Below are 27,346 nucleotides of genomic sequence, written 5' to 3'. Positions count from 1 at the left end.
TTTTGCCGATTTTTTGAAAAATCAAGACACACTGTTCCAAATACATATGTCCGAAATACCTTTTTTTCTCCTTGGATTTAGTTACCGTTGCCGGTTAATTTTTTCAAATTAATGCAAGGCTTGATGATGGGTGGTGAGGTTTGATTAGATTAGGTTTGGCTAGACGAGATTAGGTTGGTTTAGGTTAGCTTAAGTTAGGTTTTTAATCCATTTCTGATATTTAGAACCAAATTTAACCTCACCTAATCTAACTTAACCTAACCTAATCCAAACTAACATAATCTAACCTAACTTTAACTTTTACCATCATAGGTTGCATAAGACTAAAAAAGCTGACTCCCAAAGCTAATTGAATCGAAGCAGAGAAAAAGAAATTTCGAACATTCACCGGTGAATGTCGACATTAACTAGATTTTGGACATTCACCGTAATATGGATATTTTGTTTGTACTTTTTTAGTAACTAACTCTATCACCTTTTTGCCAAATTTTTCAATATTAGATATTTTTATGTTTTCAGTTTTTACGTGTTATGACATAGTATTCGGTTTGTTTTTTGGATTTCTTTTCTGTTCCTCATAAAATGGATTATTGTTAAATAGATACAAACATCACAACCCTAACCATAAGAAAATTAATAATAGTTGATGGCAGTCTTTGAGACAAATACATCGCCTTACAATGTGCAGAAAAAAACTTGAAACAAAAATAAAGTAAAAAAGGGGCAATTACTTCGTCTGGTTCCATGGGGATAATAGTACAAAGCGCAAATATGAAAGGATGTACGTATTTCATATACAGATAATATGTAGCGACAGCATCTGAGACGGAGTAATTTGCTAAGACTTGAGGCTGCTCCGCTGCCATTCGACACATATCTTCTGGGTCAAGTTGGACTGGATCGTACCGTAATTTGGCTTTAGCGACGGCCTTAAGATTCTGGGAACCAACTGGGAGATAGGAATCACGTTTGACCCAGCTGAAATTGATACAAATGATTAACTAATAAAGAGTAAATTTTATTTACTAGAGTAGGTTCATGTATCTATCTGAAGGAAGTTGAACCCAAAATTCCAATTAACCAAAACAAGTAAAGTAAATAATTTTAAAGACAATATATTTTGAGTCTAACTGAAAACCTTTTAGTTTATAAAAGACAGTGTTATACATTAATGAAAAAAAACTGAATAGTTGTTCATCCAACTGAAACTCTTATAAATAAGCACATTTAAAGAAAAAGTTTCCAAGAGCATAGTAGCAACATAGCCGGAATGCCATTTCGGGAAAATCTCTGCTTTTGGGGCAGGGTACTCAAAGAAGTGAGTATCATAAAATTATATTCGAACTCCAACCCTTTTCTCATCCTCTGAAACAAGGGATAAAAACATATGGATGCTCTGCCATAAATAACAGAAAACGAAGTTTAAAAGAGTTAAGATTAAATTTTGTTGTGTTTTATTACAAGGTGTTTTTTTAAAAGGAGACGACCTTTCTCACTTGCCTTTTGAAACAACCGTCGGTATGAAACAATATCGATGCTATAAACCCAAAACCAAGAAACTAAAAAAAATTATCCTCGCAATATCCTCTTTCCACCTTGTTAAACGCTTTGGGTTTGACAACCATCTCACAAAAAACACCCTCACAAACCCTAAAGGATTTTATCCGGTTGCTAATAATTTGATTCCAGTCAAAACTGAGGGGTCATACACCATCGGGCTTTGTTTTAATATCATGAAAGAATGCATGAAGAACAAATTAATTAAACCTAGTTCAAAGTTTCATTTGAATTAAATGTATTAAGAAAGAGAGAAAATGCAATACCAGAAACAGTCCATGTGGATGGAGGGACGACTGCAATAAACTCCCTGGCTGTCCTTAGCAAAGCCAATCATTCTTTCCATATTTAAATGATAGACGGCTGCCCTTGCCTCAACAAACGACCAGTCGAAAAAGTCACCATTGTACGTAACAAATATATGAGGTTTAACTTCCAAAATGTGGTCGAAGAAGCGAAGTATCAGCTTTTCTTCATTCGGCTCGTTAAAAATAGTAAACAGACCTGCAAAATTCATTGAAAGTTATATTTGGGGAAAAGGAAATTGTCATTTGAAAGGGAGACCTCAGGGGGACCTAAGTAAAGGAATTTACTTTACAAAAATAAAGTCGTTAGGTGGCTACTATGATATTCAAATTTATGATATCTTAATCATTCTATTTACGTTTACACGTCGGCTGTATAATCAAAAAACACCATATCTAAAAAAGAGTTAAGGCTGGTTTTTTACGTAACTTTTTACGCTGAATTGATTGATATACACGAACTTGCTATATCTAATATGATTGTGTAGATTGGTAGTTCGATTTTACAGTGTATCTGCTGTTAGACCTGACTTTCCAAATCCAAAACAGTGGACCGGACGGACCAATCGAAAGGCTCCAAAACAATCTTTAGCCCCAAAAAAGCGATTCCGAAGGACTAATCACAAGGATAAACTTTCACCGAACTCATACCTGTGTCATCACTATCATTAGTGTTTACATTTGCTGTAGTTTTTGTAAAGTAGTTTTGAAAACAATTTTTTTAGTAGTATGACTAGAAATGCCTGAGTGTGACTGATTTTCGACCTTGTTAAAGTAGTTGATATGCCAGTTTATTGACTTTCTGAATGAAAGTAGAACATAAAGAAAATGAGGAGGTTGAAGTTTTCTCTTATTTTTGTTATGGCGAAAAACAACGCAGAAAATAGGAAACCGCATTTTAGAAACAGTGTGTACACAGACAAATCAATGTTCTTGAGAAACCGGTCGATGCTTTCCTGTAAAATTCTGAAAAATACAGATACAGTGTTTTGGGATTGGATAACCTGTGCCAAAGCCTACAGTTGCCTATACTTATCATATTCATTACACTCTGTCCTGTGAACCATTCATGTACTTCAGTTACTTTAAAATTCCTCATTTATTTACCTATTAAAGTAAATAGAAAAAACGACATTTTATCTATAGCCACCACAATAGAAAATCTCAACATAATTTTTCCCACGCGGCTTTTGTCCTCCAATCAACTTGTGTTCTGAATGAAATTTATCAAAATAAATCGTTTACGCTTGAAAGAAAGAAGAAATATTGTTATGTACTTTAAATATTCTAAACTAAGGATTTATAATGTTTTTAATGTTCAGAATCGTCAAAATGTGATTAATGCTCTAATTAAGAATTAGAATCTAAATGTATAAGCACCCCCAGGCAACCTTTTATTTTGTATCACCGAAGTAGAAAAAATATATCATGACCACCCAAAAGGTACCATATAGACCTAACAAAATGGAAATTGAATTCTTGTTCTTCATGAAAATCTCAAGCACAACGTTGTAGAAAACTTAAAAAAGAACCTTTATGCCAGCCCTGTTTGGTATTTTCATTATAATTTTTTTTTTTTTAAACCGACAAAATAACCCCCCCCCCCCAAAAAAAAAAAAAAACATTTTCATGAATTTGCACCACTGCTTACTGGATTTTTTCGGAATGCAACAAAGCATTGGGTTTATATTCTTCAGATGGAAAGTCTGTTTACTTTTTTTGTTAACTGATTGTTAAATAGCCACCACAATAGCAAAATCTCAAAATAATTTTTCCCACGTGGCTTTTGTCCTCCAATCAACTTGTGTTCTGAATGAAATTTATCAAAATAAATCTTTTACGCTTGAAAGAAAGAAGACATATTGTTATATACTTGTAATGTTCTAAACTAAGGATTTAGAATGTTTTTAATGTTCAGGATGGTCAAGATGTGATTAATGCCCTAATTAAGGATTAGAATCTAAATGTATGAGCACCCCCAGGCAACCTTTTAATTTTTTTCACCGAAGTAGAAAAAATATATATCATGTTCACCCAAAAGGTACCATATAGACCTAACAAAATGGAAATTGAATTTTTGTTCTTCATGAAAATCTTAAGCAAAACGTAGTAGAAAACTTAAAAAAGAACCTTTATGCCAGCCCTTTTTGGTATTATCATTAGAAAAAAATTGAAAAAAAAACAACAAAATACCCCCCCCCAAACATTTTCATGAACTTGCGCCACTGCTTACTGGATTTTTTGGCATGGAGCAATACATTGGGTTTATATTTTTCACATGGGAAGTTTGTTTACTTTTTCTGTTACCTGATTGTCAAATAAAATACTACAATTTGGATTTAATTAGTAAATAACTTCCCCTATTTCTTTCCTTTTTTCATACATTTTTTCTATTTGCCTCTCCCGCCTCAAAAGGAGTTAATGTATACGAGCCAAAGTGACCTACCGCATTTACGGACTAAGTTGAAATTTGTACAAAGAGTTTTTTTTTTTAGCAAATAATGAATTACACTATCGAATATACTTTCTTGGCAACTCTGATTCAAACACACTTGGCCTTGTTGCCCTGTTGCGTTAGCTTTTTGCCGGAAATTTGCCGTACTTTTCAGTAAACACACCATGGTTACAAAAATAGATACAGATGCAGACAAGGCCGTAACCCGGGGGGGGTTAGGGGGTTTGACCCCCCCCCCTCCCCGATAGGTTTTCCAACTTGTAAAAACGTAGCAAAATGATTACAAACAAATTTTTGATGCGTTTTTAAAGTTTTATTGTACCCTCCCACCTCACCTGGATACGACCCTGGATACAGATATAGATTGGTTTTACAAAAGGTATTGGTCTAAGACAAATAAAGACGAAGATGAAGGATAAAGTTTTGATCACCATGTTTGCAGCAACAGATGCAATTAAGTAAAGAGCATTCGACGGCCCATAGTAACCACAAGCTTAAAAGCGCTTTTTGAACAAAAAACTTTCCAGTGATAAATTATCATTTGAATGATTAATCTAAATAGTAAGTTTATTGCAAAGCACTTTTTCCTCTTTTTTTCATTCCAAGGGTCATCGTATCAAACCAGTTATCATAGAATGTTGGGAGTGGGCTTCTTCTAAAGAGTCCTTAGCAATATCTACTGCCCTATTTCAGTAAAAATAAAAAAAAACAAATACCGTGGATTGTCAGTTTAATATACATATACTGATATTTATTCCTAGTCTTAACAATTTTGTATTTATTAAAGTAAAAAAGTGACCACATTTAAAATGTTTTTTTTTTGTCAGTAAAGTGCAAATCCTGGTCTTGAGAAGGCATGGGGGTTGTCAGCCCTACTAATGTTAATTTTTGCTCGTTTTGAGTTTGACTCCGTCATTTATCCTAAATTCTGTTTGTTTTGGGTTTCATTTATGTATTTATTGATAGTGATTTGTGGTAGTTTTACGCTTGGAAGATTATTTGACTTTATTTCAGCTCATTTTTGGTTTAAATGAGCTCGTTACTTTTCTTTGAACAACTTGTTTTGTAAAAAAAAAAGATTTTTTAATTAATATCTAGTAAAAGACGGAAAGATTCACCTTCAAATTCCGGCTTTGGAGTATATTCAAAGTTCTCAACATCAGCAGCAACAATTTCTCGATTAGTTATTAAGTATCCCTGTCCATCAATCATGTAAGATATCATCATGATTTGATCAGTGCTTGCGTCGGGGAACTTCAGTGGCAGTTTAGTAGTTTCAATATCAAATGCCAGCACAATCGTGTCTGGTGTCTCAATAATATCTTGACGATGTGTAAGAACAGGTGCCTCTGACCCATGAATCTTGACTGAGTACCATAGCCCAACGAAAATTTTTAAATCAATAGATACTCGAACGTGATAGGGCACGTCATACTCCCTAAACGAAGAAAATGTAGACGAAAATTTAAATCCTCAAGAACACATCTTAACACCAATTAGAAGTCCCGAAATAGGAGAAGGGAGTCAAGGTTTAGTAGAAGAAGGCTTTAAAAACTCGCGACAATAGACTAGAAATCACATTTTAGCATATAAACCTGAAACTGGATTAGATTTATGAACAAGTTTTGAAATTACTGCATTAATCATTATTACTATATTAGTCGTTAAGCTCGCTTCAACAAATGTACATATTCAATATAAAAAAGGGTGAACTGACCAAACAGGGCAGAATATCTTTAGAATTCGCAAAGTCAAGGAAATTACATTGGAAAGGAAGGTTGTACAACTTAAAGGAAGCGACCAAGCTTAAGAATCAGCATTTGGAATATTTTCAAAAGAACTTCCATGTATCTTGTGTTATTTCTCAAAAATTAATTCTTCCAGAACAAAACATCCGTTGGCAAGAATAAAGAAAATTGTATCCTATAATGTTTCTTTTAAATTGGTATCTGAAATGTAAAACCTTTATTACGAGATAAAAAAAAAACACGTTTTTCTTAACAAAGTAAAGAGCAAAAATATGTATTCGGCAGAGTAAAAAAAAAAATTACATTATAATGAATAATCAACTAAAAGTTAAAACGAACAACTTAATAAAAATGAAACCAATAATGAACTTATAAGTTACAAAAAATAAGACTAAAGTTCAACTCAAACTCAAAACGAACAGAAATTACTAAATAGTTGAATGAGGAGTTGTCTGTCTTTTACCGCAATTATATATATATATTTTTTTTTAAACAGTTATAATAAGAGTTAAACAGTTAAAACAGTATAAGAGATAAAACCGTTTAAAAAACGGATATTAGACTTAATAAAAAACATACGAATAATGAATTTAGAATGTACCCAAATTGACATTCCAATCAAACTCAAAACGAACAGAAATTACCAGATATTTTGCAAAATCGTCAGAAATTTAGCAAAATTCTTGATTTCTCCAGAAAATTCGGCATAAATCAGGTAGCGATTCGGTAAAATTTACGAAAATCGCCCCACAAATAAAACGAGCCTCGGGACGCCCCTGGATATATGAAGTGAGAAAATTTCCCCCTTGCACTCCAATCATAGCGCGACTGTTATACGCACTTTACTGAAAGCAGTATATATTTTAAGTAATTTGTCTTTTATTATAAGGTTGAAAAATAAGTGGAGTAGCGAAAGTTCTTAAATTTGTTGCGATTACATTTTCTAATATCAATCTAGTTTCATCAGACTGATATGCACTAAAATTCCTTTAATATTTCTTCATTCCCAACACATTTTTTTTTTAATGCACAAAACAGCCGAATAGATTCGTTATTGCAAAACTTCACTGCAAAGAATAAGATGGATTTGTAAAAAAAAAAATAGACTATTCATTTTCTAAAAAGATAATTTCTTAAACGAAATTGGCCTGACATCACATAAAGAAAGAAAAACGAGCAAAAGTGGGGTTTTTTTAGGCCAAATGACGATACTGAAAAAACAAAGCGAATATTTCGAGAGGACAAACGCCTCTCTTCTTCAGCGGGAAATTAAACTATTTATAAATAAACGCAAAAAATTAAAAGAATGAAAAACAACTACCTAACACCCATAAAAGCGAGTTATTCGACAATATCCGCGATTTGCACAAAATCCAAAAAAAAAACATGATCTGCCATCGACGGATACTAGCAAGCAACTGACCAATGAAAGGAACCAATTCATTAACTCGAAAAAACAACACGAACCAGCAATTAAATAAGTTGGAAAACTATGTCATTTGATTTCGGATTTTAATTAAGGCATTTCTTGCAGACACCCTTTGAGACCTAAGGGGTTGTTCACGTGTCTGATTAGATGACTGGGAAAGTGGTTCAAGGTTTATTTCAAGGTTATTTTCAGTAATTTCTTAAACCACATTGGCCTGACATCACATAAAGAAAGAAAAACGAGCAAAAATGGGTTTTTTATAGGCCAAATGACGATACTGAAAAAACAAAGCGAATATTTCGAGAGGACAAACGCCTCTCTTCTTCAGCGCGAAACGACACGATGTAACAATAAAAGCCAAAAATTAAAAGAATTAAAACCAACTACCTAACAACCATAAACGCGAGTTATTCGACAATATCCGCGATTTTCACAAAATCCAAAAAAAACATGAACTTCCATCGACTGATACTAGCGAACAACTGACATATTACAGGAATCAATTAATTAACTATACAAACCAACCCGAACCATAAATTAAATAAGTTGGAAAACTATGTCGTTTTATTTTAGATTTTAATTAATGCATTTCTTGCAGACACCCTTTGAGACCTCAGGGGTTGTTCACGTGTCTGATTAGATGACTGGGAAAGTGGTTCAAGGTTTATTTCAGGGATTACTAACGTATCGGCTTCTCTTTTGAGAAAACCGAAATATGACTCGTTTATTCTTTATGCTTTGTTTTTTCAGTATCGTCATTTGGCCTATAAAAACCCCATTTTTGCTCGTTTTTCTTTCTTTATGTGATGTCAGGCCAATGTGGTTTAAAAATCAGAGAAATTTTAAATGATTCTAACACATATGAACAATTAACTACCGATCCCACAGAAAAATTTGTACAGGAAGTCCGAAAAGAGCTTTCTTATCTAAAAGGAAAAGATGAAATTACAGTTCAGTTGTACAAAAGGTTTTACCCACGCGGATGCACGTCCCCTCGCTTTTATGGTATTCCTAAAGTTCATAATCCCGGTAATCCACTTCGACCCATTGTTTCTTCTTTTAATTCTCCTACAGCAAAAATAGGAAAATTCTTATCAGTCATATTTCGCCCACTAATTCAGGCTCAAAAATCCTATATTAAAAATTCCGCTGATTTTGTTTCCAAGATAAAGCAAGATTCGGTTAAACAAAATACAAGAATTGGCAGTTTTGATGCAGATTCAATGTATACCAAATGTGATCCTCAAAAGGCCGAACTGTTTTTGGAGCAAAAACCTAATTCTAACCCATCTATATCAGAAAAATCTACTCTTTCGAATCAGACACTTCTTTCGCTTACAGCCCTTTGTAACAGAACTTCTTTTTACTTCCATTATAGAGGCATTTTTTATAGACAGAAATATGGGCTCTCCATGGGTGCCCCCCTTTCTCCAATACATAAGATAAGATAAAGATAAGATAAAGATAAGTTTTATTCTTCATTAAATACACATACAATATTACATGTTATTAATCCCTCAAAGGCTCATTGGCCTGTACAAAGAGGGACTAAATATTAATTACATACTCAGAGATAAAAAAAAAAAAAAAAAATTAAAATGATCACTTACTCACATATGAAGGAGAAGAAAAGAAAATATAGATAAAATGGAAACTATAGAAAAAATTAGAATAAATAAACTAAATTAATTAATTATATTAAATAGACTCAAAAAGAAAATAATAATAATAATAAAAAAAAAAAATATATATATATATAATTATTACTATAAGTGAATTCCTATCGTCAAAACAGAATTATGTGTATTTTCAGGTAAACCAACATCATAATAGCTGTTACGATATTATTCATAGCTCTTATCCAAGATATCAAAAATATCATAACTTAAGCCATGTACAGCCCTTTTAAACTTGTATTTAAAACTATATAAATACCAGTTCAATCAGCTCTGCTTATTTCTGAGGCTAGGTAGCAAAATTGACATTTATGGGTTAATTCAGTCATAAGGCTTATAATTATTTAACTGTAATAAAATGGTGCGAAAGCAATAAAATTTAACCCGTCTTCATGAATGCTACTCCTTAGTGAACTATACAAGTTTCAACAATAAATATTGATAGTCATACCTGAGGTCTGGGATTGATAGCGCAGAGATGACCACCATAAAACATAACTAAACATTCAGGGGACATCAACTCCACAAAAAAAAAAAAAAAAAAAACAAAAAAAAAAAAAAAGATTATTCTATTTGATTCTTAACTAAATGGTCCTTAAGAATCCTCTTGAAAGTGCCAAACGAGTGGTATTTCTATACTGAAGAAGGCAGGGAGTTCCAAACCTGATGGCAAGCGACGAGGGGATTGAAATCTGACCACACAGAGGGAGTAGAAGGAATACAGATACTATGTGACGAACGAAATTTATATGGAGCTGAATCAGAAATAAACTGTGGAGTTTCTTGAAGAGATTTTGGAAGATTGCCATGAAGCTGATGAAAAACAAAAGAAGCACAAGAAAGAATGTAGATAGACTGTAGATTTAGAAGCGGTCTAGAGTGAAGAACGATTGGTTTCCATAACCAGACGCCGTGTTTTATCATACATGACAAAAAGCGACCGCAGTGTAGAAGGAAAAGTAGACATCCATACTATGGGGCAATAAGAGATATATGACTGGACAAGGCAGAAAAAAAGAAGCTTCAGAATAGATCCAGGAAAGGTGTGTTTGAGTTTTCGAATAACACCCAAACTCCGTGAGACCTTAACCCTAATCATGGCTATATGGTGTCTAAACGAAAGGTTCTCATCAAGCAGGATACCAAGAAACCGGACCAACCGATTCTTTGGTCTACACAAGGAGCCTTGTGACACCTGAAGCTGTGTCAGTTGAGGGAATGCTACACCAATTCGAGAAAAAACAAGAAAATGTGACTTGGTTTATTCAAGGCCAAGTAATTCGCCTCAAACCATGAAACTGCTCTCTCAAATATTGCCACCAGATTAGACCTGACATCACATTCCGTCCTCCCTAGAGTCCCAAAAGTGCTGTCGTCAGCAAAAGCAACGAGGCAATCTTCATTAGAAGTAGCATTGGGACACGAAGGAACATCCGGATGACACAGATTGCAGCATACTAGAGGACTGGTGTTCTTGACTGCTGAAATCAGATCATTGACATAAATCAGAAATAAAACGGGGCCAAGAACAGATCCCTGGGGGACACCAAATTCTACTTCAGAAGGGCTCCGGAAAAGCGGATCAATTGAAATAAGTCTACCAGAAAGATATGATTCAAACCAAGAGAAAACATTTGATCTTATACCAATATGCGATAATTTCCAGAGAAGAATCTGATGAGTCAAAGAATCAAAAGCTTTACGAACATCCAAAAATACAGCTGCCGGGATAAGACCAAAATCTAATGCCGAATGAATGAAATTCAAGAGAGATGCGCAAGCATGCTCTGTAGAGTGATTTGCTCGGAATCCAAACTGGAAATCATGGAAAAATATTTTGACATCCAGAAAACTAAGAAGCCTAGATAGCATAGCCTTGTCAAAAATTTTGCTGAAAACAGATAGAAGAGAAATTGGCCTATAATTAGCAGGATCACTCCGGGACCCACCTTTATACAGCGCTACAACCTTAGCTCGCTTGAGTGATTCAAGGAAAATTCCATTCACGAAAGACAGATTGACAAGCTTAGTCAAAGGTGACAGAATAGCAGGAAGAACGGCAAGGATAACCCTTGTAAGAATTCTATCTGGCCCTGATGACGATGAACCTTTAAGCGCATTTACGATCTGACCTACCTTAAACTCAGAAACAGGGTTCAAGACCATTGACTTTAAACATGGGGGTCCAAGATAGGCTCTGAAATCGCAACGAGGAGTTGTAGAGCTCACAGACGAAGCAGTCGTTTTTCCTATATTAGCAAAATAAGACGTAAGCTCTAGCTGAACATTTTCATCACCTTGGACAATTTTACCGTCAACTATCAGCGTTGTTGGAACTGAAGGCGGAGGCGGAGTAGGTTTCAGTACAGAATTAATAATTTTCCATGTCTTCCCAACATCCTTTCCACACTCAGAAAATTTCCTGTGATAATACTGAGACTTGGCCTTCCGACACAGAGAATTAAATATATTCCTATAGGCCTTGAACCGCTGATGATGAGAAGCAGATGACGAAGCCTAGTATAGTGTCCACATATAATTTTTCCTTTTCCAGCTTTTATGGAGACCTGGAGTCATCCACGGATTCAGCAGTACTATCCTTTTCGAGGTATGAGGCTTTGGATTCTGGTGGCAAACTTCTAGGATACCTTCCTTTACTGAATCATAAAAGAAATCAAAAGAGCGGTTAAAATCCGATTCAGAATCCAAACTATCCCATGGCTGATCAGTCAAACGAGATTTAAGTAGACTGATCTCACTAACACCAAAACGAAAAAATGGGAGATTAGATGGCGAAACTTTACGCTGCAATCGATTAGCAGTCCTATATCGTGAAATAGCAGGGAAATGATCAGAAATATCACTAATCATCACCGAATTATCTAAGACATCTAGTGACGAAAAAATATTATCAATAAGTGATGCATGCATCTCAGTAACCCGGGGTGGTATACAAACTGAAGGTAGAGGTCCCGCAGAAAGCATCATTGACAAAAAATCTGCAGTCGAAGCAGAATTTTGATCCAGCAGGTTAAGGTTGAAATCCCCCATAAGGATTAGTTCGCAAGGATGCTTTTAGACTAAATCCAAAACCTCTTCCAGAATTTTCATAAGCGAAGGAATAGATCCACTAAGGGATCTGTAAACCAGACCGACAACTAAATTCTTACAACCTGACTTAATCTCAATAAAAAGGGATTCAAAGACTCCTTCCTCATTTCTACTCAAATCACTTCGGAAATTATATACAAGATGATCGGCAATATACAGGGCAAGGCCACATTTCGCCATCCGTTTCCGGTTCATCCTTTCCATCCTAAATCTTTGGATATCTAAAAGCATATCCTTTTCTGAATCCAGGAAAGTTTCACACAATCCAATAACATCCGGAGTTCCACCACTGACGATCCGTTTCAGCTCATCAAAAGAGGAACAAAGTCCCTGAATGTTTAGGTTAAGCACAGAGAAAATACTATCTTGTTTAGAAGAGGCAGAACCACTTAATTGCGAAACATATTTACTTTCCATAACCGATTTAGGATCATTATAATTCCTATTTCTACTTCCAATTGAATTATTAATTATACTTTCTATATCTAAAGGATTATTTTGTAACTCAACAAAACGTTCCCCCAAAGAGTTGACATCACCCTGGTCACTAAAAAAATTAATCATTTTACTTACGGTGGATACATGGCAAGATCTCCTTTAGCCATCTTGCATCAGTTTTTACATTATATATTATAGACTTGCATATCCAATACCACTTCAGTACATGAATTCTAAAACATCTCACATAAACCTAGAGCATTAGGATATCCGTCCGACACAATTTATCTTTGATAATCTATTAACAATGAGAGATCCTGACTGTTAAGCTGAAGTATTGTCAGAGAATAATTTCCGTTTTTAACCTCCTCTCCCCCCAAATCCGAAACATATTTACTGTAACAAATAGGATTTATATTAATCGGACTTTGATTAGCCTGACCCACATAATTATTTACGATACTAATTGCATCGAAAGGATTATTTTCAAGCTCGCAAAGCCGTCTCTCATGGCTTAAAAAATTCACAAAAATAGGTTTTACTTGGAGTCTATTAAAGTCACCAGATTAACCAAAAAGAAATCTTTACTTAAATCAATTGCAAAAGAAAAACCTGTCAAAAGATTACAAACAAACAAATAACTAATTGGACAGCAGGTATTATCGGAATGAACCATTAGCACGGAAAGAGAAACAAAAATGAAAAAATAAATAAAGTAACTAAATGAAAATCAATGAACTGTGGAAGGCATTTACAAATTAAGAAAAATACTAACAAGTCACATACTAATGCATTCATGCAAATAGTTTATTTTACGTATACGAGTTTCACCCGGAACTTTGGCTAGAACTTGTCCATGATCAGACCAAACACTTCTTGGGCCAAGAGTTCTATGAGCCGCATGTAATAGATTGCGATGGTTTTTAGTCTGGTTTTCAGGCACAAATACACCTGACTTAGCCAACTTACTTTTCGTTCTAATCACTTTTCGATCAACATCCAAGCTTGAAAATTTTACCATGGCGGATGGGGGCAATTTTCACATTCTCAGTTTGAGTAGCAGGCATACGAAATCGATTAGCCTTTAAGAGGTCCATTTTTTTGAAATCTTGCAAGCCCATTATTTGTGTTATCACTTCAATAAGATTATCCATCAATTCCACATTGTGGTTTGGTTTCACACCGTAGAAAATTAGGGTGTCAAATAAGGTATCCTGCTCAAGTTGGTCAACCCTGTCCTCTATTTTAGAAATTTTATTTTCAAGCAAGTTCACAGCATTATAAAGTCTTTGAAGGGTTGATTAAATTTTTTCAAATTTAGCATTATATTCAAGGGAAATAGAATTATAAACTTCGTTCACAATATCTTCACTGATAATTTCAGAAGCTCGGCGATCTTTCATTGTGTCTGATACAACACGAGAAATGTCATTCATTAGGTTGGACTTAGTGTTCATTAGTTCCTCTTGAGTTTCATTTATTATTTCCTTTAAAGTTGATGCTGCTGCGGAAGTCGGAGTTGACGGCGCTAGGCTGGATTATACTTTAGTTTTTTTGGGTAGAGACAAGGTTTTACTCTTAGTCTTGAAAATATCAGGGAATAGGCGCTGCTCTTCAAAAGCCTTATTTACATCTTTATCTGTCCTTGTACAAGCTTCTTTAAAGTGCTCATTCCAGTTGCGGATATGAGCTTCAGCTATATTATGCTCAGAGTGGGTACCGTAGCAAAAGACTAGGTATCTAGCTTGATTTTTCTGGTCTTTGGTGGTTTTAATAACTACTGATGGCCATAAGGGGTATCCCTAAAATGAAGCTAGGACAAGATCGAACTCTTTGTATTTTGCCATTATACAATCTGCAGTTACAAAGGGGGGGGGGCACTACAGGTAACAAACATCAACAACTAAATGTTCCAATCTTCCACCCCAAAGTACTCACGCTTGTAATATGTGCTTGGTTCCTTAAACAAGTTCAACAAATTTCGGCAAGGACTATATCCGATTCAATTGAAAACTTGTTTAGCTCTTCACTCGGTGAACTCTGACAACGAACAGGCTGATATTTTCATGGAAGACCTTGAAGAAAGGGCTATTTTGCAAAGTTCTTGTAAACCTGAATTTTGGGTTCATTTTAAAGATGACATTTTTTATTTATGGGAGCATGGTGACGAGTCTCTGGGTTCTTTTCTTCCCTTGCTCAATTCCTTGGACCCAAGACTTAAATTTACTCTGGAATCAGAGATAGAGAGGCGTCTTCCTTTCTTAGATGTTCTGGTGCACCGAAATGATTCATGTTTCGAGTTTAGTGTATATAGAAAACCCACACATAATGACCGTTACTTAAGTTATTCCTCCAATCATTCTCCTGCTGTAAAAAGAGGAGTTGTCACTTCTCTAGTTGATAGAGTATTGAAAGTTTGTTCAACACGTTTCTTGGATTTAGAACTCAACCACCTTAGAGATATTTTATTTGGGAATGGTTATCCAATTAGTTTAATAAATTCTGTAATTACAAAACGCATTAAAAGATTATCAGATAGTTCCACAGAAAACACAAATCAAAGGGAAATTCAGTTTATCTTGGTCTCCCATACATTAAAGGAATTTCAGACCACATTTCAAAAAATCTAATGAAAAATAACATTTACACTTATTATAGACCCAGAAAAACTATCAGGTCCCAAATTTATCAAGGTAAAGACCCTATTCCGATAGGTGAAAATTCCGGTGTCTACAGAATTCCTTGTTCGTGTGGTCTTTGGTATATCGGAAGAACAAATCAGCGACTAACGGATAGATTAACTCAGCATTCTAGTTCAATTAATAATACACTTAAAAAGCGGAAAAAACCAGAAAATTTTGACTCTGCCCTTGCAGAGCACATTTTTGTAAAACCAGACCATACTATTTTGTTTAATCAAGCTAGTCTTATTTCGCATGACAAAGGTATTGTCCAGCACTACAGAGAAGCTGTTGAAATTTATAAATACCAACATTTAGGTCTAGCTTTAAACAGAGATTCCGGTGATTTAAGAATAAACGAGTCATATTTCGGTTTTCTCAAAAGAGAAGCCGATACGTTAGTAATCCCTGAAATAAACCTTGAACCACTTTCCCAGTCATCTAATCAGACACGTGAACAACCCCTTAGGTCTCAAAGGGTGTCTGCAAGAAATGCCTTAATTAAAATCCGAAATCAAACGACATAGTTTTCCAACTTATTTAATTGATGGTTCGTTTTGTTTTTTTCGAGTGAATGAATTGATTCCTTTCATTTGTCAGTTGCTCGCTAGTATCCGTCGATGGCAGTTCATTTTCTTTTTTGGATTTTGTGCAAATCGCGGATATTGGCGAATAACTCGCTTTTATGGTTGTTAGGTAGTTGGTTTTAATTCTTTTAATTTTTGGCTTTTATTGTTACATCGTGTCGTTTCGCGCTGAAGAAGAGAGGCGTTTGTCCTCTCGAAATATTCGCTTTGTTTTTTCAGCATCGTCATTTGGCCTCTAAAACACCCTTTTTGCTAGTTTTTCTTTCTTTATGTGATGTCAGGCCAATGTGGTTTAAGAACTTATCTTAGTCGTGCTTATGGGGACCATTCAAACGATGTTGTCACTATTTTCATATCTATTGTGAGAAAAAAAGCTAATTTGATTAATCCACAATATTTTCTTCATAATGGTAAAATGAACCGTATTTTACCCAAGTCAATGCGACCTTCACTTCACTTGAACACACGTAACGAACGGCAATTTACAGAACGTATAGGGTTTGGTGTTTTACATCATGTTATTAGTGACTGCAAAAGCAAGCGCTACCGGTTAAATCAGGATATTTTCAGGCTTGAGCGAGAAATATTATGTACGCTTTCTTATGCTGATTTTCATCAAATTAAGGCTATTGCTGAGAATTCTTTTCCGCATGATTTTGGGATTTCTAGACAAAGACTTTTTGAGAAATTACCCCGTTTAAAGTTGGAAAAACTCTCTAATAATCCACCTTTTGTCCCAAATGCTTTTCCTGGTCCTGCTGTGATAAATCTCAGCTCCACGCCCCTTACAACAGAGCAAAATCAGGCTCTATCGAAAGGATTATTTTCGATAACCCCTTCGAAAATACCTTATAGTGAAATTATCGCGAACACATAGGGTGCTTTTCATGACTCTCGTGCGGATATTGGAGAGATTGCTGAGGTTAGAGCACAATTTGTTGAAACTTTGTTGGATTCGCCTTCTTTTAATAATCGAAATATAAAAAATTTTAGTAAAAATGAACACTTGGTCTTACACGCATTAAAAAAAGATCATTCCAGGATTATTACGAAAGCCGATAAAGGCAATACTGTTGTTGTATTAGATTCAGATGATTACGAAAAAAAAATCAGAGAAATTTTAAATGATTCTAACACATATGAACAATTATCTACCGATCCCACAGAAAAATTTGTACAGGAAGTCCGAAAAGAGCTGTCTTATCTAAAAGGAAAAGGTGAAATTACAGATCAGTTGTACAAAAGGTTTTACCCACGCGGGTGCACGTCCCCTCGCTTTTATGGTCTTCCTAAAGTTCATAATCCCGGTAATACACTTCGACCCATTGTTTCTTCTTTTAATTCTCCTACAGCAAAAATAGGAAAATTCTTATCAGTTAAATTTCGCCCACTAATTCAGGCTCAAAAATCCTATATTAAAAATTCCGCTGATTTTGTTTCCAAGGTAAAGCAAGTTTCGGTTAAACCAAATACAAGAATTGGCAGTTTTGATGCAGATTCAATGTATACCAATTGTGATCCTCAAAAGGCAGAACTGTTTTTAGAGCAAAAACTTAATTCTAACCCATCTATATCAGAAAAATCTACTCTTTCGAATCAGACACTTCTTTCACTTACAGCGCTTTGTAACAGAACTTGTTTTTACTTCCATTATAGAGGTATTTTGTGTATACAGAAATATGGGCTTTCCATGGGCGCCCCCCTTTCACCAATACAGGCTGATATCTTCATGGAAGACCTTGAAGAAAGGGCTATTTTGCAAAGTTTTTGTAAACCTGAATTTGAGTTCATTTTAAAGATGACATTTTTTATTTATGGGAGCATGGTGACGAGTCTCTGGGTTCTTTTCTTCACTTGCTCAATTCCTTGGATCCAAAACTGAAATTTACTCAGGAATCAGAGATAGAGAGGCGTCTTCCTTTCTTAGATGTTCTGGTGCACCGAAATGATTCGTGTTTCGAGTTTAGTGTATATAGAAAACCCACACATAATGACCGTTACTTAAGTTATTCCTCCAATCATTTTCCTGCTGTGAAAAAAGGAGTTGTCACTTCTCTAGTTGATAGAGTATTGAAAGTCTGTTCAACACGTTTCTTGGATTTAGAACTCAACCACCTTAGAGATATTTTATTTGGGAATGGTTATCCAATTAGTTTAATAAATTCTGTAATTACAAAACGCATTAAAAGATTATCAGATAGTTCCACAGAAAACACAAATCAAAGAGAAAATTCAGTTTATCTTGGCCTCCCATACATTAAAGGAATTTCAGACCACATTTCAAAAAATCTAAGGAAAAATAACATTTACACTTATTATAGACCCAGAAAAACTATCAGGTCCCAAATTTATCAAGGTAAAGACCCTATTCCGATAGGTGAAAATTCCGGTGTCTACAGAATTCCTTGTTCGTGTGGTCTCTGGTATATCGGAAGAACAAATCAGCGACTAACAGATAGATTAACTCAGCATTCTAGTTCAATTAATAATAAACTGAAAAAGCGGAAAAAAACAGAAAATTTTGACTCTGCCCTTGCAGAGCACATTTTTGAAAAACCAGACCATACTATTTTGTTTAATCAAGCTAGTCTTATTTCGCATGATAAAGGTATTGTCCAGCACTACAGAGAAGCTGTTGAAATTTATAAATACCAACATATAGGTCTAGCTTTAAACAGAGATTCCGGTGATTTAAGAATAAACGAGTCATATTTCGGTTTTCTCAAAAGAGAAGCCGATACGTTAGTAATCCCTGAAATAAACATTGAACCACTTTCCCAGTCATCTAATCAAACACGTGAACAACCCCTTAGGTCTCAAAGGGTGTCTGCAAGAAATGCCTTAATTAAAATCCGAAATCAAATGACATAGTTTTCCAACTTATTTAATTGCTGGTTCGTTTTTTTTTTTTTTGAGTGAATGAATTGACTCCTTTCATTTGTCAGTTGCTCGCTAGTATCCGTCGATGGCAGTTCATGTTTTTTTTGGATTTAGTGCAAATCGCGGATATTGACGAATAACTCGCTTTTATGGTTGTTAGGTAGTTGGTTTTAATTCTTTTAATTTTTGGCGTTTATTGTTACATCGTTTCGTTTCCCGCTGAAGAAGAGAGGCGTTTGTCCTCTCGAAATAATCGCTTTGTTTTTTCAGTATCGTCATTTGGCCTAAAAAAACCCCATTTTTGCTCGTTTTTCTTTCTTTATGTCATTTTCTAAAGGTAATTGTGGCACTATTGCTCGATATGTTTAAAAGAAATAAAACTAAATAAGAATATTGACATAAAACTGTTTCTTTTAACTTGTAAATTTTCTTTGATGTGGTCTTGATTGGTATTGGAATTTTAGTTTTTAATTATTATATTTTTCATTAAAAAGTAAATATAAAATGAATTTAATTTTAATGTTATAACATTAACTACAAAGCAACAAAGAAAAAGTACGTCCCAGAACGAATCAATTTTTACAAAAAAAGGGTACTTTCTTTCGCTTCTCTTTCGTTTTACAAAGTCTAGACCGTATTTCATTGAAAACAGTATGCATTGTGAAAAGTTTAGTTTTGGTATGGCTATATCTAGAATTATTTTTGGGGGAGAGGCTATGATTTTTTGAGGGGTATGTTAAAAAAAACTTTACAGAACTTATCAAAATTTATTTATATGTATTTTTGTAGCCATTTTATTTTATGAGTAAAATTGGACCTTTGAGTGAGGGGATGAGGGGGGGGGGGAGGGCTGAAACACGATAACACCCGCCACTCTGGACGCATTGTTTCGGGTGTTTTTTTCGAGGGGACATGTAATCACTTTACTCTGGATATGGCCTTGAATTTTTATTTGACAAAAAGTCCATTTTTTATTTATCTCTCACTTTGAAATAGCTTAAAATGTGAATATATTGCTTTCAGTAAAACGCATATAACAGTCGCGCTATGATTGGATTGCAAGGGGGAAATTTTCCCACTTTATACATACATACATACATATATATATATATATATATATATATATATATATATATATATATATATATATATATATATATATATATATATATATATATATATATATATATATATATATTTATATATATATATATTGCTCTTCGTTTTGAGTTTGAGTTGAATGTTAGTTTTTTTCTTGCAACTTATAAGGAAATTATTGGTTTCATTTTTATTAAGTTATTTATTTTAACTTTTAGTTGATTATTCATTATAATCTCAATTATTTTTGTACTCTGCTGAAAACATGTTTTCCGTTACTTTTGTAAAATAAAACTTGTTTTTTTTATATTTAATTTCTGTTCGTTTTTTATTCATTTTTGTAAAAAAGGAAAAATTTAAAAATAAAAAACGAAAATTACATGACACACATTGAAACTTAAAGTACTTTAATTAGAGCTGCTATTTAAATTAGCCATACATTTTTAATTAGTAAAACAAAAGTAGTTTTTACAATCATAATGAACATATTTATTTCTGAGATTTTCTAATACGGCAATATCTAATTTTTTTCGGGGTAGGGGCCAAGATTGGTTTGTGAGAGGGGGGGGGGGACTTTCGAGAATGAAAGCGACCAAAAGTAAAAAAAACAAATGATCATGGATTGTCAGTTTAATGTGTAATTGCGTATCATCCATCACGAAGGGGCGAGTGAGTCATTGTCCAGGGGGGGGGGTGCCTAAAATAGAATATTTTAATCCCCAAACTGCTCTTTATAAGCCTTCAGGTAAACAAAGAAAGAGAAGGGGGGCAAGATAGAAATTAATTAAAATATTTCTCTATGTAGAATAAAATATTACAACTCCATGATTAGGCCTACAGACACAGAGGCCAGCTGGCTACATTAAATACCAATTTCCAACTTTTAAAGTGTTTTTAAAAGTTTGACGTAGACAATTTCGGAGACCACACTGCCTTTCCATGACGATAAAATAAAAGTTCAAAATAGGAATAAAATCCTTTTTAATAGACAGTGTATAGAAATTCCCAAAAATACCAGATATTTCGGTCACATATACAGTGACCGAAATATCTGGTATTTTTGTGAATTTCTATACACTGTCTATTAAGAAGGATTTTATCCCTACTTTGAACTTTTATTTTATTTTTAAAAGTTACCCCCCTCCCCCCAAAGTTAACGACCTAGGTATTATTATTTACTTTTCTTGCAAATATAATGGACACCAGACGTTCACTAATGGAAAAATTTATTTTTAAATTTCAAGGCCCTATAGAGCTGACTTGTCAGGATTAAAAAAAATTGTATGCTTGCCGGCTCTGTAAAACCTATTTTGTAAGTAGTATTTTGTAAGAACTATTTTGGATTTTGTAAGAACAAAACCATGAATTCTCATCAGCCATCTATTAAAATCAAGTGATCAGCACTATATGTAGAACAAAATTGAAGCTGCTCCAAATGGGAAAAATCAGTCTTTGAGGCATTTACTTTGTGTTTATTACGTTTATTGTAAACTTGTGCAGAAGAGAGCTTGAGCGAGCAGGAAGAGCCGTATCGGTACCAGCCGAACTTCAGGCCTTAAACTGCAGGGAACAGGCATCTCGAGTACTAGTAAGTAAGTAAGTAAGTTTATTTGTAACCCGCAATATAAAATAAATACGGAGTAAAAACAGAAAAAACAAAATAATATTATCCACAAGGATATAATAAGGAAAACACGACATAAATAACTTTACAATATCCATAAAATCACTAATCTGGAAAAAAATAAGTCAGGGGGTCACTGGCACATATCTTCCTTGGAGTATTGGTCCTCAGGTCCTTAGCGATGTTGTCAAGCAGCACTAGAGGGTCGATAAGTCCAAAATGAGAAATAATCTTGTGATTTCTGTACCACCTTGGCAAATATAGCAGGAATTTACAATATTTAAAATAGCCTCTCCTTAGCTGAAGACGGTCTTTTTTGCGCATTAGAGGCTACAAACTGGAAAGAAAAAGAATTGCAGAAGAACAAAAACTATGGTAAAGTTTACATAAGCCTCGGCGGCCGTACCTCCCTCTGTTAGGCGAGATTTTACCATATGAGAATCGAATGCACTGCAGAGCACTAGCAACCAGAGACGAGCATGTAGTCGAAAGTGTATCAGAAAAAGTAATCCCAAGCCGTTTCAACTTTGAGACACACTTGAGTAGCATTGTACCCACATGTAAAGAAGGAGCAGGATTAGAAGTATTAAAACACAGAAACTCGCATTTTGAAGCGTTTACAGAAAGCCCAATCGTAGTCAAAGCATTAATAAGTACATTTAAGTTCTTTATGACGCATGGCATCTCATGACTAACTAGCAGTACATTATTAGCTTAGGCATTTTAGCTAACAGCAGTGTTATCGACGGATAGAGTAGGAGAGAGCATTTGCGAACTGTCCGCTAACACAGTTTAAAAAATATATGGAGACAGCACACCACATTGCCTGACTCCCTTCTTTACAGAGATAAACTCGAATATATCAGACATCCATTTAACCAAACCAACGAATTGGAATACCAATATTGAAGAACTTTTACTACGGAAGAATTAACTCCTGCTTTAGCTAAGCAGCGAAGTGCTTGCGATTTTACAACGTTGTCAAAAGCGCCCAAGATATCAACCGAGAAAAATTAATGTGGCCTTTTTTACATTTTTGCCAAAACGAGCCGCTGACTAAGTATATGATAGGCTTGAGAACAACCAAAACCAGCTATGAAACCAACTTGATAGTCAGAAAAATCACATTTAGTCAAAACTTCAGGCAATACAACATACTCGAACAGCTTGCTCATGAAACAGGACACTGTAATTGGTCGATAACTGGAACACTGATCTGCGTCCTTTCCCTTTTTCAAAACTGATGTTACGATTCCCGAAAGAAAACTATCTGGAACTAACGACTGGGCCACATCTAGAATAGGAGCTGAATGTGTGTTAACAATAATGGACACTTAATGGCGAAGTAATTGTAACACAGACCATCCTTATCAGGAGCACTTTATTTCTTAACATTCTTAAAATCCCGATAGATATCACCACTAGATATTGACAATATATGGACTTGCCGAAAAACTCGAGGAACAGTATTATGCAATATGGAAGAAAACATGGACTGGATTGAATGATTAAATGTAGAAGAAACACGAGTAAAATGAGCAGCAAAATCCCTGATTTTGATAATCGAAACGGTAGCAGGCACACACTTGCTGCTATTAATTACATTGGACCAAGACTTCCGATCCGAGGGACCATCCAAACCATTTAGGTGGGCTTGACGCAAAGAAGGTCTAAACTGACGTTTCAAATTTTGCTTCATTTTAAATACTTCATCAGACTTTGGCTGATCACAAGCAATCCAAAGGCGAAGCCAAAACTTCGCGCGTTGTTTAGCTTTTTTCACTTCTGGGCACACATTCCATAACGGTTTTCTGGTGCCAAATCTAACACGTTCAACAGGAACTGAAACTGAAGCAGCTGACTTCAAACAATGTACGATCTGGTAATAGTAACAATTTAAATCAATCTTAGCTGTTGGTGACCTTACAGAGGTTTGTAAAAGGTGAAAAGGCACTTTCAGGCTTGATAATAACGAGCAAAGAACACACAAATAAACTTAAGAATTAAATCGTTTCCAATTTGGCTTATCAAACCATTTATTATGGTAAGAAAAACGGTTATAAGCCAGTAGAGCAGGTAACTCAATTTCACAAGTTAAAGGCAAGTATCATCCTCAATTTCATCATCCAAAACAATGACAGGAGGAACCACGAGAGATCCCCTTGAAACTATAATATGATCAAGGTTTGATCTAGAACCATCACGGTTATGAATGTAGGTAACTGTTTATCTTTATTGACTAACTGATAGCCACTAGACAAAGCATCAAAAAACAGGTCACTTCTTTCCGATTGGGACAGAAGATTGGCATTAATATCACCAGCCACAATCCAATTTAATCCCTGATTGGTCACTCTTAGCAGAAGTGTCTTGAGTCGCTTTCAAGAACCCGCGAAAACAGATAGGGAAGAAATGTTCTTGCGATTGCATGGCCTATAGACATTGATGAGGACCATATTACCGCATTTTATTGCCAGTAAATTATGATCAGAAGAAGTAAGCTCAGGTTTCTTAGCGAGGCGAACTAAAGCTGCAAGGCCCACAGAGGGTTGACCGCGCGTTTTTTTAGCTTCACGTACAAACGTGTGGTGGGTGGGTGACCGTTTAAGACTATCTGTATTGGCTTTAGTTAGAAAATGTTCCTGTAGGAAAACTGTATCATAATCAAGAAGCGCATCAATAAGAAGATCTTTGTCTTTGGTTCCGTTAATATTAAGTGAAACAAAGTGAAATCTATTGTCACTAACAATCATTTTTTTATCCTTATTCAGAGCTTTTTTTAACACTGGGCAACTGAGACTATAGGAAACATGATTTCCCCCGCAGTTCGCGCAATTCGGGGTTTCAGTGTGTTATAATGTCCAGAAGCGCACCGTCAACACTTTTGATTAGTCGAAGGAAGTGGACGATTTCCGACAATGCTGTTTGGCAATTAACAACGGTAGTATCTAGGAAGTAACTTCTGAAAACGTCCAAATTTAAAAAACTCGTATTCCATACACAAACCTTCGTTTATAGCTTTATTTCAGGCAGCATCGTCTAGAAATTCAAGGCGGAAGGATCCGAAACTTCTAATTTTAGTTGCATCAACGAGACCGGGAATCATATTAATAAGGTGTGAGTTTCGCATAACAACAGGAAGGTTACTCACAATACCAAACGCTTTTTGATTTGGGACGTGAGTGAGTACATTTAGTTGACTTGTTGCAGCGGAGGCGACAGAGACGGCTGAGGCTTTATCTCGGGTATGAACTACCCATCTTTTCTTGACAGGATCAGATCTCACACTTACGATACCATCATGACCATCCAGGTTATCAAGGGTCTCTTTGCGCTCAATAGGATCTTTGAGGTCAGTAGGTGGGTTTTTATAATAACTGCATAGGACGGTTTTGAAGAGACAATACATTCTTGCATTAACGACGGAGGACATCCAATTGTTCCAGGCAGGAGAGTTCTCACACATTCAGACAAAGAGCGTAGCTCAGACAAACAGAAGTTTACACGGCAACTCAACGCACAAAAAGCATCGGCAGGAATAAGTGGTACTTCACTAGGGTGGCGGATAACAAAGACTGGCAGACCAACATCATCAGCATCGTGCTTTGCAATAGTATCGATAATATCGGAGACACTATTAATAAACGCATTTGTACCCATTCTCTTAGGCTGAGTTTCCCCAGGATGGCAAAACTGGAAGATTTGCCTCCTTGCTTCAGAAACCTGGGCGAGCGTGAAAAATTCAGACATGTATTTTTTCATATTATCTGCAGAAAAGCTGTTTTTGATGCAGTTTTGGACAAAGATCTAAACGTGACAATAGACGAGTATTCCAACATTGATCGCCATCTGCACTGAACTCTGAGTACATACAAAACATAGGAATCTAGGAACAAGGGAAGTGTAAGTACCCCTTCAACTGACCCCCGCAATTTACGGGTAACTTAATACCGGTGGGTACAATACGTCGCTTGCGGGAGGTTCCTTCCTCTCTTCTGCTCGTTCTCAGTACGCTTCTTAACGATTAGAAATCAAAAATGGCGCTATAGAAAATTGATACTACAGATGTCGTGCCAATCTACCCGAGAAAAAAAAATGCCACAGGTAAAAATACCAAGTGAAAAGGGCTTATTCCAACAATTACAGAAGATCATACAAACTCTACTTGACAAAAAATTTATCTTTATAGGGTAAACAACAACAGGAAAAGACGTCAAAATAATGCAGAAGCTTTTTCAAGTTACCAGAAAAGATTTTGTATGAACACTTTTGTAAAAACATATTTGTATTTTTTTAAAGTATTTTGTATTTTTTAAAAGCCACTCCTGATTTTTTTAAGAACTATTTTGTATTTTGTAAGAACACAACCATACATTGCCATCAATCATCTATGAAAATCAAGTAATCAGTATTATAAATATGACAAAATTATCTGTATACCGTTTAAGACAAATTAACTACAACGTTTAATATACAAATATTAATAAAAATTGCTGCTAATAATGATAATCTTTATTGCTGCTAAATGGGATTTTGATGTATGCTTAGTGGATGATACCCAAGACTTTTTTTATTGAACAGGACTTTTAATACATATTCAAAAATCTTACTGCTTAAGGTTCAAAATATTTGGTTCTATATTACAGATCCGCCATTTAAAATATCTAAAAAAGTTCGAACACTGAAATATTTAATTTTAGTTATTGACTGTAACGTGTTTTATTTAAATTATATTAAAAAATAAACATGCCCCTTACAGTTACTTCATATGGGAAAACTTGAGCTCTGGAAAACTTATCGGAAGATACTCAATACCTTGTCAATATATATATATATATATATATATATATATATATATATATATATATATATATATATATATATATATATATATATATATATATATTGAATTTGAATAAATTGATAAAAATCAAGCAGAGGATTAGTGGCTACAGTAGAAAACTCGTAAGTTTGCTACTAGTTTTTTACTTGCTTATACTATTTACAAGTAATATTTAACTAATCTTAACGAGAAAAAGAAACTAGCGAAACCTCTAAAAAAACCTCTACCTCTTGGATGGTATGGAAAAGAGGTTTGTTTTAAATATAATATACAATATATGTAAATTTTAGAAATGTAAACCACAGGCTCTAAAGGAGGCTTAGTGGACCATATCCAATACTTTTTTTAAAATATACATTCATTAAATTTGAATAAATACAATTAATAAAAATTAAGCAGAGGATTAGTGGCTACTTGCCATACCTCTATGAAAAAAAACGCGCCTTGACCTCTCCCTCTTTGATGGTGTGGAAAAGAGGTCCTATTTTTTTAAGTGATGATTTTCCTTGACCTTTTTCTAGGTTGAAAGAGAGGACAAGGAGGTTGTTTTAAAAAGGAGAAGGGATTCAGAAACAGCTAGAACCAATCAGGAATCATGTTACACTATACTTTAGCCTTTTTTAAGACATGGGAAGAAACCGGAGAAGACGGTGACAGCAACGTTCTTCAGTTCTGGAGACACAATCGCGATAAAATTCCGTACATCGGCGAACTTGCCAGAAAGTTATTGTCTATTCCTGCCACTAGTGTGACTGCACAAAGACTATTTATTGGTGGTAGTCCTGATAGTGACTATGATATTGACGTAGAAATACTACTAATTTTGATAATTAATTCTGTTAGGAATACATAGCTGTTAGATATTTCAACTATTCTGCAAGGGTTCTGAAATACCACAGCCATTTCATTTCTAC

At 34.8% G+C, this 27,346-nt stretch overlaps 2 protein-coding genes across 2 annotated transcripts in view; both read right to left on the bottom strand.

Moving 5' to 3' along the window:
• Git (ARF GTPase-activating protein GIT1) overlaps window positions 1–27,346 on the bottom strand; it is a 497,129-nt gene that overhangs the window by 265,533 nt on the left and 204,250 nt on the right. The window lies entirely within an intron of this gene.
• PolE1 (DNA polymerase epsilon catalytic subunit 1) overlaps window positions 1–27,346 on the bottom strand; it is a 129,240-nt gene that overhangs the window by 93,370 nt on the left and 8,524 nt on the right. The window contains exons 2-4 of the mRNA XM_089089651.1: window positions 5,436–5,755; window positions 1,824–2,061; window positions 732–978 (exon numbers count right to left, since the gene is read on the bottom strand). Coding sequence (XP_088945777.1) covers window positions 732–978; window positions 1,824–2,061; window positions 5,436–5,755 — 805 coding nt within the window. The remainder of the gene's footprint in view (window positions 1–731; window positions 979–1,823; window positions 2,062–5,435; window positions 5,756–27,346) is intronic.

This window comes from Artemia sp. Qi Xiang Cuo, chromosome 5 (genome assembly GCF_049724085.1).
Source record: "Artemia sp. Qi Xiang Cuo chromosome 5, ASM4972408v1, whole genome shotgun sequence".
NCBI classification, from domain to species: domain Eukaryota; kingdom Metazoa; phylum Arthropoda; class Branchiopoda; order Anostraca; family Artemiidae; genus Artemia; species Artemia sp. Qi Xiang Cuo.
Note: the sequence above shows the minus strand (reverse complement) of the source record. Positions and strands in the feature narration are given on the sequence as shown.